Source organism: Scyliorhinus canicula, chromosome 9 (genome assembly GCF_902713615.1).
Source record: "Scyliorhinus canicula chromosome 9, sScyCan1.1, whole genome shotgun sequence".
Classification (NCBI taxonomy): Eukaryota; Metazoa; Chordata; class Chondrichthyes; order Carcharhiniformes; family Scyliorhinidae; genus Scyliorhinus; species Scyliorhinus canicula.
Window position 1 is genome coordinate 104,042,469 of NC_052154.1, and position 13,107 is coordinate 104,055,575.

At 47.5% G+C, this 13,107-nt stretch overlaps 1 protein-coding gene across 1 annotated transcript in view; it reads right to left on the reverse strand.

The window, feature by feature from the left end:
- The window catches only part of nup160 (nucleoporin 160), a 123,027-nt gene that overhangs the window by 5,736 nt on the left and 104,184 nt on the right, over positions 1-13,107 (reverse strand). Inside the window, exons 30-31 of the mRNA XM_038807352.1 lie at positions 6,614-6,724; positions 5,648-5,771 (exon numbers count right to left, since the gene is read on the reverse strand). Coding sequence (XP_038663280.1) covers positions 5,648-5,771; positions 6,614-6,724 — 235 coding nt within the window. The remainder of the gene's footprint in view (positions 1-5,647; positions 5,772-6,613; positions 6,725-13,107) is intronic.

The window sequence follows — 13,107 nt, forward strand, 5'->3', positions numbered from 1 at the left end:
TTTTAGCCTTTGCCTCACTGATTGCCGGGAGGCGGATCCTGTCGGCGTGGAGGTCAGCCTCTCCGCCTTGTGCCTCGGCTTGGCGGGGGGGGGATCTACTGGAATTTTTGACTCTCGAGAAAGTGAAGTTTGAGCTGAGGGGTGATGAAGGAGGGGTTCTACAATCCATGAGGACTGTTTATTATGCACTTTCGAGAATTGGTTGCCATCGAACATTGTGGGGGTGGGGGGGGGGGGGTTATTGTTGCCTCTGATTATACTGTTTACTGATTGATTGTTCATTTTCTTTTGTATTTGGAATGTATGGGTGATTTTTTGGTTTGTGTACTGAATGGGGGCTGTTTGGAATTGGCAGTATATTTGTTTTATTTGATCGAAATGTTGAAAATGACAAGAATGAAAAGGTTTTTAAAAAACTGAACAGAATCTGCTTGTACAAACTGGAACTAAAACTGAAAACCAAACCATTTTCCCCAGAATATTAAAAATCTTGTTCAATGAAGGTTCCAAAAGCTGAACAACCACAAATGTTAGTGAAAACATACCCGAGTCACTGCCTTGGTCATTCCCACACCTGTCTGTCTGTACTAATGGATTCCCCGTCTTATTCCAGAGAAGTAGGTAGTGGTGCCAATTCTGTACACAATTCTGGCAAGAAGTTTTCATAATAGTTTATCAAAGCTACAAATGACTGGAGCTTGGCCATATTCCTGGGCTCCGGAGCTTCCTTTATTAAAAATACATTTTTTGCCAATTAAGGGGCAATTTAGCATGGCCAATCCACCTACCCTGCACACCTTTGGGTTGTGGGGTGAAACCCACGCAGACATGGGGAGAATGTACAAACTCCACACAGACAGTGACCCGGAGCCAGGATTGAACTTGGGTCCTCGGCGCCTTGAGGCAGCAATGCTAAACACTGCGCTGCCATGCCGTCAGAGCTTCCTTAATCACTCGAAAATTCCCTTCCACAGGAGATAAGCCTTTAGCAGTGATTCAGTGGTCTAGATACTCCATGCTCGGTGCTCCATTTCAGACGCAGTCCCTCCTCTGAAAACCTTTTTAAAACTTGATCCAGGTTGCTGAGATGTTCCTCCTCAATCTTACTCAAAATTTAAATGTCATCTAAGTCGACTGCCATGAGGAATGCCTTGCAACAGGTTGTCCATCCTACTTTGGAAGATCTCCAGACTGGAGGATATACCAAAAACCAAACGATTATTCTTGAACAACCCTTTATGCATGTTGATTGTCACATACTGCTTCGAATCTTCCTTCAGCAAGAGTTGTTGATAGGCCTGGCTCATGTTCAGTTTTGAAAATGTTTTGCCTCCTGCAAGAGTTGAAAACAGATCTTCTACCCTCGGCAACAGGTAAGCATCCAGCTTGGAAACATGATTAAGTCTGTAATCTCCAGGAGTGGCATGTGGCGCAGTGGTTAGCACTGGGACTGCGACTGAGGACCCAGGTTTGAATCCCGGCCCTGGGTCACTGTCCATGTGGAGTTTGCACATTCTCCTTGTGTCTGCGTGGGTTTCACCCACACAACCCAAAGATGTTAGGTTAGGTGGATTGGCCACGTTAAATTGCCCCTGAATTGGAAAAAAATAATTGGGTACTCTAAATTTTTTTTTAAAGTTTGTAATCCCCACATGAGCATAGTTCCATCACTTTTAAGAACAGGAGCTGCCCAACGTAAAAACTGAATGAGCTCAAATGATTCTTAGCCTTTGCCGCTACTCCAACTCCTCCTCCACTTTGCCTTTCATGGCGTCTTTGGTTTGAAAAAGCGAGGAGTAGCCCGAGGATCTATGAACAATTAATCATAGAACCCACAATGTATCCAATCTCAGAGGATGTCATTCAAAAGTTTGGGGGGGGGGGGGGGGGGCTGGTTTAGCACAGGGCTAAATAGCTGGCTTTGAAAGCAGACCAAGGCATGCCAGCAGCACGGTTCAATTCCCGTACAAGCCTCCCCGAACAGGCGCCGGAATGTGGCATCTAGGAGCTTTTCACAGTAACTTCATTTGAAGCCTCCTTGTGACAATAAGCGATTTTCATTTTTCATTTCAGAAACATCCTGAAGTTTTCAGTCATTTTTGTGTGCTTTATCTCACCCCAGTTCAACTGAATTTTCCTGAGCCAGTCACGCCCGAATAGACGAGGCCCATGCCCTTTTTCACTATCAAGAGTCATGCTCTTAACTCTTGGCTGTTAAACGCAATGTCTACCTCTAACGCACCAAGCAATGGTATATTCTCGTTGGTATACGTCCGAAGATTGATTCGTGGCTCAGTTAGGGCTGATGCCTGCTAAAGCCCCAAATATTCCTGAACGTCTCCTCACAGATTAATGTCAAGTGAGGCTTCCTTGCATTTAAAAGTATGTAATTACAAGTCTGATGATGACCATGAAATCATTGTCGATTGTTATAAAACCCATCTGGTTCACTAATGCCCTTTAGGGAAGGAAATTGGTCATCCTCACCTGGTCTGGCCTACATGCGATTCTAGACCCATAGCAATGTGGTTGACTCCTAAATGCCCACAGGGATGGGCAATAAATGAGGGCATGGCCAGCAACACCCACATCCCATGAACGAATAAGTTACCTGCTCCACCTCAGAAATGCTGAAAGTCTTCACTAAAAGTCCCTTCTGTCACTGGTGACAAACACCATCCAAAAACTTACAATGATTCACATTGTGTAACCCTCCAGATCTAAATCACTCCCAATATCTTCACCTGTTCACTTCACAGCTTCTTTTTCTACTTAATGCAGTGCACCTACCCAACTGTTTCCACTGACTTTCTGAATATCTTTTGCATCACTGGCAGCCATTCCCATGTCCTGAGAAATTTCTAGAGCCTTCTTAAAAGTAATTGTGGCTTCTCACAGCAAACACCGCATGCCACAAACTAGTCTGTCTGGAAGCAGGTCTTCCAAAACTGCCCCAAACTAGCAATGTTCAAAGAGCTGGCATAATTCAGCAACAAAGTTAGTTACAGACTGTCCAGTCTTCCAAAAATCACTATGAAATTTGAAATGTTTAATTACTGAAGGTTTAGGATTGTAGTGATCCTGAATGAGTGTAGTTAAATTCACAAATGAAATGCAGCCCCTCCCCAAAGTTTCCATGGTGTAGCTACATTTCTCACTAGTTTGTAAGTCTTCGCCCCACACACACTGAGAATTGAGCTCTTTCTAGCCTCATTTTTAAAAAATAAATCTTTTTATTCTCCACATTTTCATCAAAAAGGGGCTGGTTTAGCACACTGGGTTAAATAGCTGGCTTGCAATGCGGAACAAGGCAGCAGCGCTGGTTCAATTCCCGTAAGAGCCTCCCCGAACAGGCACCGGAATGTGGCAACTAGGGGCTTTTCACAGTAACTTCATTAAAGCCTACTTGACAATAAGCGATTATTATTGTTACTATTAAATAATAAAACAAAAGCAAACATGATAACAATCCCTCAGAAACAATATACAACCCAATATATTCATTCATACATTCCAGGTAAAAGTTAACAAAACAGTAAAATGTAAACCCACCCCCACCTTCCCCTCCCCAATGTTCAATGGCAACAAGTTCCCAAAGTGCATAATAAACAGTCGGCTCTCCACCCCCTTAGCTCAAATTTCACAAGGGTCAAAAATTCAAGTAGGTCCCCCCGCCAAGCCGAGGCACAGGGGGAAGAAACTGACCTCCACCCCAACAGGACCTGCCTCTAGGCAATCAGCGGGACGAAGGCTAAAACACCTGACCCCGCACCCACCTGCACCCGCCTGCAGCTCAGGCCAGTCCCACACCCCGAAAATAGCCACTAGGGGCCCTGGTTCCAAGTTAACGTGTAGTACTCCCCGAAATGATGCTAAAGACCTTCCTCCAATACCTCTCCAGCTTCGGACAGGTCCAAAACATATGTGCATGGTTTGCTGGGCCCTTCCCACAGTGCTCACAGACATCCTCCACTCCCTCGAAAAGTTGGCTCATCCTCGCCCTCATGAGATGCACCCTAGATACAACCTTTAGCTGCATCAGTCCCAACCTCGCGAATGAAGTTGAGGCGTTCAGTCTTCATGGCACCTCACAACACAAACTGTCTTTCATTACCTCCCCCACCTCTTCTTCCCACTTGACCTTCAACCCTTCCATGGACACCCCGTCCTCCTCCAGAATCTTCCGATAAATCGCCGACACCACCCCCTTCTCCAATTCCCTGCCATCAATACCTCTTCCAACAATGATGGAGCCGGCGCTATCGGGAACTCCTTCCTTGAAAAGCTGCAGGTACCAAAACCCTACCCCTTGCCCCAGTCCATTCTTCTCCTCCAACTCTTCCAACCTTTCAGTCTTTGAATACCCTGATCCCCCTTTCCTCCCATCTTCAAAACCTCCCATCCAGCCTCCCCGGCTCAAACTGTGATTCCCCCTGGTTGGCATCTCCCCTGACCTAGCCCCCAACTTAAAATGCTGCCTCCAAATCTTCAACGTTGCCACAACCACCAGACTCAGAGTACTTGCCTGGGGCTAACGTAAGCGGCGCCATTATCAGCACCCTCAACCCCGACCCCCTACACAGACCCTCCTCTATCCTAACTCCCTGGTGACCCAACTACTCACCCTTTTGGCGTTCGGCGCCAATTGGTATAGCAAATTTGGGAGTCCCACCCCCCCAGATAATTTATTTTAAAAAACTGTTTTTCAAATTCCACGGCCATCACTTCTGCTGTGAACGGCGTGACTCCCACCCAGTGACCAAGACTACGACATCTTTCCTGTTGCCGGGCTGACCCTTACGTTCTGCGGCAAAACTTCACTTGCCCCCTTCTTTGCGGCAACTGTTCGTTTAAAAATTGCCCCTGGGACCGAGCGATAAGTTCCAAAAAAATTGACCCTCGAGCAGGAGCTATCCAATGTGCGACTTCCGCCGACATGCCTCCACTGGAAGTCCAGCTTTCTAGCCTCATCTGTGGGCACATTTGCCAAGAAAAAGTGATCCACTCTTTCCACATACTCAGCCCAGTTCTTGTTCTCTTCCATATAGTCACTGATGGACCCAATCATACCCATGGTGCTGCTAACGTATCTTCCATCAGTAAACTTAGCAAAACTGGTGTAGAAAGTATCGAAACTCGAATTTATTTTATTCACCTCACCAAACAAGATGTGGTAACTTGACCACAAAAAGGTAGTTAAAACACATCGTTAATAAATAAAATTAATCTTCTTTAATATATAAAAATAATGAAGTTTAAAGTAGCAGTATGGGCTCAAAAACAAGAGCAACTAGCTAAATATCAAAATAAGAACAACAAGAATACAATTAGAACTAACGGCAGTTAAAATTGAACAGACACAGGTAACAACAATGAATGGATTTGCAGCTCTTACTAATAACACCAGCAATAGATTTAAATAAGGAGATGCATAATAATAATACACTATAGCACATATATCATGGCGGACCTAACCAGCAGAATATGCCACCAGTACAGCCCCCATCCCCCCACTCCATCCATAGAGTGACATCTTCAGTTCAAGACACAGTCTTCCACTGATTTAGATAATCTGATTTGAATTCTGCCCAAGGGGAAGGAGGTGCTATGAACTGTGTGCTGTACTTACAAGAAATGACATACTTACTTGAAAGAGAGCCCCTCAAAGATAGGGGTCAATGAGAGTTTGAAGGTTTGACACAAGGAGACAGCAACATCAAAGAGTCCCACTTGAACAAGTAAGGCCACCATCTCCTCAGCAGAGGCACTCCCTGCAATAGAATGGAGGGTTAAATACAGAACAAGCAGGCTCAATGTACAGCTTCATCCCCAACATTTAAACAAGGCTTCAACACAAAACACTAGAGATTTACCAACTCAGCACTGAGGGAGCACATCATTGGCCTAATAACTTGGAGAATGCAAGTTCAAATCACACCAATTTGAATTAAGATTTTGAAAACACAAGAATAAAGTGGCTCAGGGAAGATCATTAGGGAAGGAAACGTACTGTTCTGATTTGTTCAATTCTATAGACAACTTCACTTTTCCCCAATGGCTCACTCCATAAATCCCCAGAACAGGCCATTCAGTTGTACAGAGCAAGTAGGGTTGGCCAATAAATGCTGGCCTTGGCAGTGATAGCCAAATCTTTACAACAAACCTTTTATATCCTGACTGTAGACTGTGAGCTTGTGATCTAACACAGACCAGGATAGTCTCACATTCCACCTGAGATTGGTTAGTCTCAACCCGGGATTGCTAATATGATCTTGATCCCTCAGATTTTGGGCGATGGAGACCTACACTGGGATTAAGTGAGGCAAAGATTAGGCTGGGGTTTATTACGCATCAAATGAGCTTTGTATAGGAAGGAGCACTAGGTCCCAACTGGAAGGATGGGAAGTTACTGAAAATAAATTAAGCACTGACATTCGCACACTCCAGTATTCATGTTCCACTATTCATAGGAGAATAATTAAAGCTGAAAATCGCTTTAGCATGCTTGCAGATGCAGAATTTTCTCCTTTCAACAATTAACCAGGGTCATCACATAACTGAACCTCAATCCCAACAAGTCACATTGGGATTATTCCCATTTTCTCCTTCTCACCTGCTATTGCTGCGGAGGCAGGGTCATGTTTTGCAAGTAGTAGTCGTGTACGCGCCAACACAAACTCCTTCTCTAAATTCTTCAGTTCCACGATATCAATCTGTTGGCAAACTGCAACCACACATTAAACAGTGACATGGGCAATTCCACACAGGTGGTTTCCAAAGTCAGTCTCTCCACCAGCCCTCATCACCCCCCTGACGTGAAACTACTGGATAGATGTAAACACAATCTAGTTCATTAATGTCCTTTAGGAATGGAAATCTTCCTCCCTTACCGGTGCCATGATGGAGAAAACCCCAAACTTCTCAGACACACCGAACTCCTGAAATAAGACCTGTGGTCATGCAAGCCAAAGATGTAAATTCTGTCACTGGCTGAATTGCTGATGGATGGAATCACACCTTTGTTTCCAAGACAAGGACACATCAAAAGCCCAAAGACCATGCAGAAACTGTCATCTCCTGTGTAGATAATGGGAACTTAATATCATCTCAGCAGGAATGATATCCAGTGAGCACCGTCCCAGACGGTATGTGAATTTTAGCCTTCCAGGAATGTACAGTGAATAAAGTCGGCATAATTCCAGATGACCATAAGCTGCTTTTCCTTTTGAGGGAGAAGAGCTGATTAGTGATGATTTAACCTAACAATCACCACACCTCAGGCAAGGTACAAGGTAGAGAAGGCGGGGCCTTCATGAATAACCTTAGCTATTACGGGAATTTAACCAACGCTATTGTTCTCGCTGCCTCAGAAACCAGCTGTCCCGCAAACTGAGCTAAACCGGCTCCCATGAGGAATATACAAAGACTGGGATAAAAGCCAGCTCGGAGTCAAATAGTGTTGGATGTGTCAGCGCCTGACACAAGAGGAAAGACAGCAGCAGCAGATATATGCAAACTTTTTTTGCAGGTAATTCTCTCTCTGATTGCTGAAGCAAGCCCAGTCAACAAAGCCCCAGCTGAAAAGGAAGCAGGGCAAACTGCAAAATACTAGAATCTCAAACTGACTCGTCCAGCGCTGCTGGAATCACAAATTGCAATAACTGCAACATTCCACCATCAACTCTTCACAGACAAGTCAAGGACTGATTCGTATGTTTCTTTTGGACTATTCTCATTTCTAATCTGTGTGAATGCATATGGATCTCTTTTATCCTTTTTCGCGCATTTAGTAGCTAATGAGCTTAAACTCTTTCTTAAACTCAAGAAAGCCTGGTTAAATTGGCTCCGTTTGAAACATAAATATTGGGCTGGGAAAAGATATCCACAAGGGAACGGATCCTTTTAAAATTAATCTTGTTGTGACAAACCAAGGAGATTGAATAAAGAATGAGCGCCATGTCAGACCTCCTCACCCAGGATAACACAATCAGAGAACCTCGCCTGGGGACTGGTCATAACACCAGTCTGGCTGACATGTGACTGCAGACCCACAGCAATGTGGTTGACTCTTAACTGCCCTCTGAAATGGCCAAACAAGCCACTCAGTTGTATCACAACCATTACAGTAAAATAAAAATAAAACTGAACAGATCGCCCAGCAATGAGCCAGGCACCAGAAACTTTGAAGACACACCATGCACTGTCGACCTTGCAAAGTTCTCATTACCTTAGCAATTGTTCCAAAATGGGAGATCTCCCACAGACTAGACAAGCAACAGACAGTCATACCTTATAATGTCCCAGACACCACTATCACCATCCTTGGGCATGTCCTGTCCCACCAGCAGGATTGACCCCGCAAGAGGTGGCACAGTGACATAACAGACTGGAGAGGGTTGCCCTGGGAAACCTCAACATTGGCTCCAGACCCATTAAGTCTCATGGTATCAGGTCAAACATGGACAAAGAAACCTCTTGCTGATTACCACCTACTGCCCACTCCCACCCACCAGCTCAGCTGATGAATCAGAATTCCTCCACCTTGAACACTAATTGGAAGAAGCACTGAAAGTAGCAAGGGCACAGAATGTACTCTGGGTGGGGGACATCAACGCATTCAACCATGTTACTACTGACTAGAGATCGAGGGGAGCTGGAAGCAGTAAAATATCTCCCTCCCTGTTGACGATAATTCAAGCAATCCTTTGTCTGGCCTACATGCCACTCCAGATTTACAGGAATGTGTTTGCCTCTTAAATGCCTTCTGAAATAGCCAAGCAAGCCTCTTAGTTCAAGGACAATGAAGGATGGGCCTTAAATGCTGGCCCAGCCGGCAACACCCACATCTCATGAAACCTGCCCTGAAGAGTCAGATTCAAACTGAACATTGGGCGCAATTCTCTGGCCCCGTTACGCTCTCGCTCAACCGAAACGAGGTCGGTGAATAGTGGAAGAGGCTAAAACCGAGAACACGTCAGGTGTCAAACAGTTTGCGATGCAACCGGGCCGCTCCTGTAGGGTAAATTGGGATCTCGCCGAGGAGAGAAATCAATTATCACCACTTAAGCCCTATTTCCATACAATAAACGAGAGCCACCCATACCCAGCAGCCCCCAGTCATTCAGCGGCCTCCCTAGCAAGTGGTCACGCTATTGCCGATTTTTAAAAATGGGAACCTGGAGGAAGGGCTTCTATGGGCAGCCGAGGTGGTGAGTAGCCATCTTTGCTCACAAGCAGAGAGTCCGGGGGCTTTCAGCTTACTGCCCCTGTGTTCGGCGGGGGTTGGAGGCTGCCATGGGAAGGTGAGAAGGGGGAAGAGACGCGGGGGATTGGGGGGGGGGGGGGGGGGGGGAGAGATTGGGGCAATTTAGCGTCACCAATTCACCTACCCGACACATCTTTGGGTTATTGGGGGTGAGACCCAAGAGACACGGGGAGAATGTGCAAACTCCACATGGACAGTGATCTGTGGCCAGGATCGAACCCGGGTCGTCGACATCGTGGGGCAGCAGTGCTAATCACTGTGCCACCGTGCTGTCCATGGCTTTTGCTAATAGGGAATTGGCAATCGTGGTTAAGTGAGCACTTCACACAACCCAAGTGGATCCCCCTGGATGGGTGGGCCATGCAGCATGTGGGAGTCACTGCCTTGCATCCCAATCAGACCATGATGCCTGGACACTGTGCCTGAAAACTGCGGGAGACAACACCACACATCCAAACACCCAGGGGATGGGGCACAGCTCCGGGGATGCATTCACTGCCAGAGAGTGGGCGAGTGCCACGGGGTGGGGACCAGCGCCCGATCCAGGTGACATTACAAGCAGGTGTCCGGGTTACATGGTCTGGGGTCCGGTAAGGGGTCCCGCTGCATTCCTGGTTGGGGGATTAATGGGGGAATGGAGAGTCCCAGGGTGAGCCACCGGTGTTTGTCAGTCTAACACCCTGTCCCAATTCCTTAGATATTGAATGCTGTGGCAGGGATATTGGCTGTATAAGTTGCCCTAGTGTTGCTGCTGCCAGGCAATGCAACCAGACACAGGAGGTGGCGGCAGCAAAGTCTGCAGATGTTCGGTTTGGCGGCCACGTGCAGGGACCCACCTCACACCGAGGCCACCCTTTTGGCCAGGGAGGAACCCAGAAGGGGAGTCCCACGACGGCCCAGGGTGTAGTGGCGTCGCTGGTTCTTTGAACAGATGACAGAAAGCCCTTGTGCAGGAGGTTCCGTCTCAACAAGGAGACGGTGCGGCACCTGTGTCATGTCCTCGCGGACCTGGCACCATGTGGAGGAGATGACCCCCCACTCCTGGTGACTGTCAATGTCACCACAGCCCTGAACGTTTACGCCTTGGGATCATCCCAGGGCTCTCGCGGCGATCTGTGTGGCATCTCAGGCCACAGATGCAAATGCCCTGTTTGACCGAGCAGAACACTAGCTTGTCTTTGACACCGAGACCAAGTTCAGCAAAATGCCCAGGCAGCAGGTTTCTCCGCCATCGCTGGGATGCCCCAGGTCCAGGGGCACGCATGCTGCCCTGTGCTCATCGGGCCACCTGGGGGTGCCCTATGTTAACCGAAAGGGGTTCCACTCCCTCAACGTACAGCTCATGTGCAATCACCAGATGAGATAATGCACGTGTGTACACACTTCCCGGGAGTGTACACGACAACTACATCCTCGGGCAGTCAGTCATCCCCGCCCTCTTCAAGGTCCACCCAGGATGGACGGGTGGCTCCTGGGGGGGATAAGGAATATCCACTGAGGACCTGGTTAATGACGTCAGCACGGAGGCGGGTGATCCGGTAAAACGAGGCACATAAGTGGCAGTACGGTGGCAGTGGGTTAGCTGCGCTGCCTCACGGTGCCGAGGTCCCAGGTTTGACCCCGGCTCTGGGTCACTGCCCGTGTTGAGTTTGCACATTCTCCCCGTGTTTGCGTGGGCTTCGCCCCCACAACCCAAAGATGTGCAAGGTAGGTGGATTAGCCACGCTAAATTGCCCCTTAATTGGAAAAAATGAACTGGGTACTCTAAATTTATTAAACAAACGAGGCCCATATGGCCACCCAGGCGTTGATTGAGCGGAGCATCGGACTCCTCAAGAGTAGGTTCTGATGCCTTGACTGCACTGGTGGTGCTCTCCAGTACACCACCCGGAGGGTCGTCCAATTTGTGGTGATCTGCTGTGTCCTCCACAACCTTGCACAGGAGCAGGGCGACATGTTGGAAGTTGGTGATGAGGAACATGTGGCCATCTCCGAGGAGGAGTACAAGGACGATGGGGAGGTGCCGGACCAGCACAGGCTGGTGAACGAGGCCGGGGAGGAACCGGATGTCCAGGAGGCTGCAGAACAGGCGGCAACGGTAAGTATGAGGGCCAGGGAGGCCCTCATACTCACCCACTTCACTTAGGATATAGCCTGGTCCGTCACTACCCATCCCATTTCCCACCCTCCCAAGGTATGTGTCACATCACTCCAGTGTGCTGGGACTGTGTCGACACCGTTAGTGGGCCACCGTTGAAGGCAGGGGGGTGATGATAACCTGCAGAGAGCTGAGCACCAGTGATCCTCAATCTATGCCATAGTCTGACCCCTGCCTGTCTGCTGAGTGCTCGCTCACACCCATCACCTGCATGCGGTGTGCCTGGGTGGGGGGGGGATGCCTGGAGAGATGGGCCAGAGGTTCGGTGGTTGGCCCGCATTGCAGGAGAAAGTGACAGAAGCATCATAGTGGTTGTGCACCAGGGTGTTTAATGTGTAACACAAGTCCCCACACTCCGCATGGTGCCGCCACCCCCCTCCAGCTATCCCACCCTCTCCCGGTGCCCTCGGTGATCCTCAAAGTGCGTTGTCTTCATAGTTCTACCACTATGTCTTTGTGTTTCCCCAGGATGCACATCTGAGGTGGAGGCAGCCAGCTGATTACCTCGCCCCTTGGCCTTCAATGTCCATGGTGGGTGTCCTCTGGGGGCCCCGACTCACCTGTCGCCGGCACTCATTAAGCATACAAAGTGGCAAAGATTGGTGGGAGACTAGAGGACTGGAAAATATTTGGGGGGCAACAGAAAGCTACTAAAAAAGCTATAAAGAAGAGTAAGATAGATTATAAGAAGCTTGCTCAGAATATAAAAACAGATGGTAAAAATTTCTACAAACATATAAAACAAAAAAGAGTGGCTAAGGTAAATATTGGTCCTTTAGACTGAGGATGAGAAGAGAGATTTAATAATGGGAGATGAGGAAATGGCTGAGGAACTGAACAGATTTTTTGGGTCGGTCTTCACAGTGGAAGACACAAATAACATGCCAGTGACTGATATAAATGAGGCTATGATGGGTGAGGACCTGGAGATGATTGTTATAACTATGGAGGTAGTGATGGGCAAACTAATGGGGCTAAAGGTAGACAAGTCTCCTGGCCCTCTTGGAATGCATCCCAGAGTGCTAAAAAAAAGAGATGGCTAGGGAAATTGCAAATGCACTAGTGATAATTTACCAAAATTCACTAGACTCTGGGGTGGTCCCGGCGGATTGGAAATTAGCAAACGTGACACCACTGTTTAAAAAAAGGAGGTAGGCAGAAAGTGGGTAATTATAGGCCAGTTAGCTTAACTTCGGTAGTAGGGAAGATGCTGGAATCTATCATCAAGGAAGAAATAGCGAGGCATCTGGATGGAAATTGTCCCATTGGGCAGACGCAGCATGGGTTCATAAAGGGCAGGTCCTGCCTAACGAATTTAGTGGAATCGTTTGAGGACATTACCAGTGCGGTAGATAACAAGGAGCCAATAGATGTGGTATATTTGGATTTACAGAAAACTTTTGACAAGGTACCACACAAAAGGTTGCTGCATAAGATAAAGAAGCATGGCATTAAGGGTAAAGTAGTAGCATGGATAGAGGATTGGTTAATTAATAGAAAGTAAAGAGTGGGGATTAATGGGTGTTTCGCTGGTTGGCAATCAGTAGCTAGTGGTGTCCCTCAGGGATCCGTGTCAGGCCCACAATTGTTCACAATTTACATAGATGATTTGGAATTGGGGACCAAGGGCAATGTGTCCAAGATTGCAGACGACACAAAGTGGTAAAGCAAAAAGTGCAGAGGA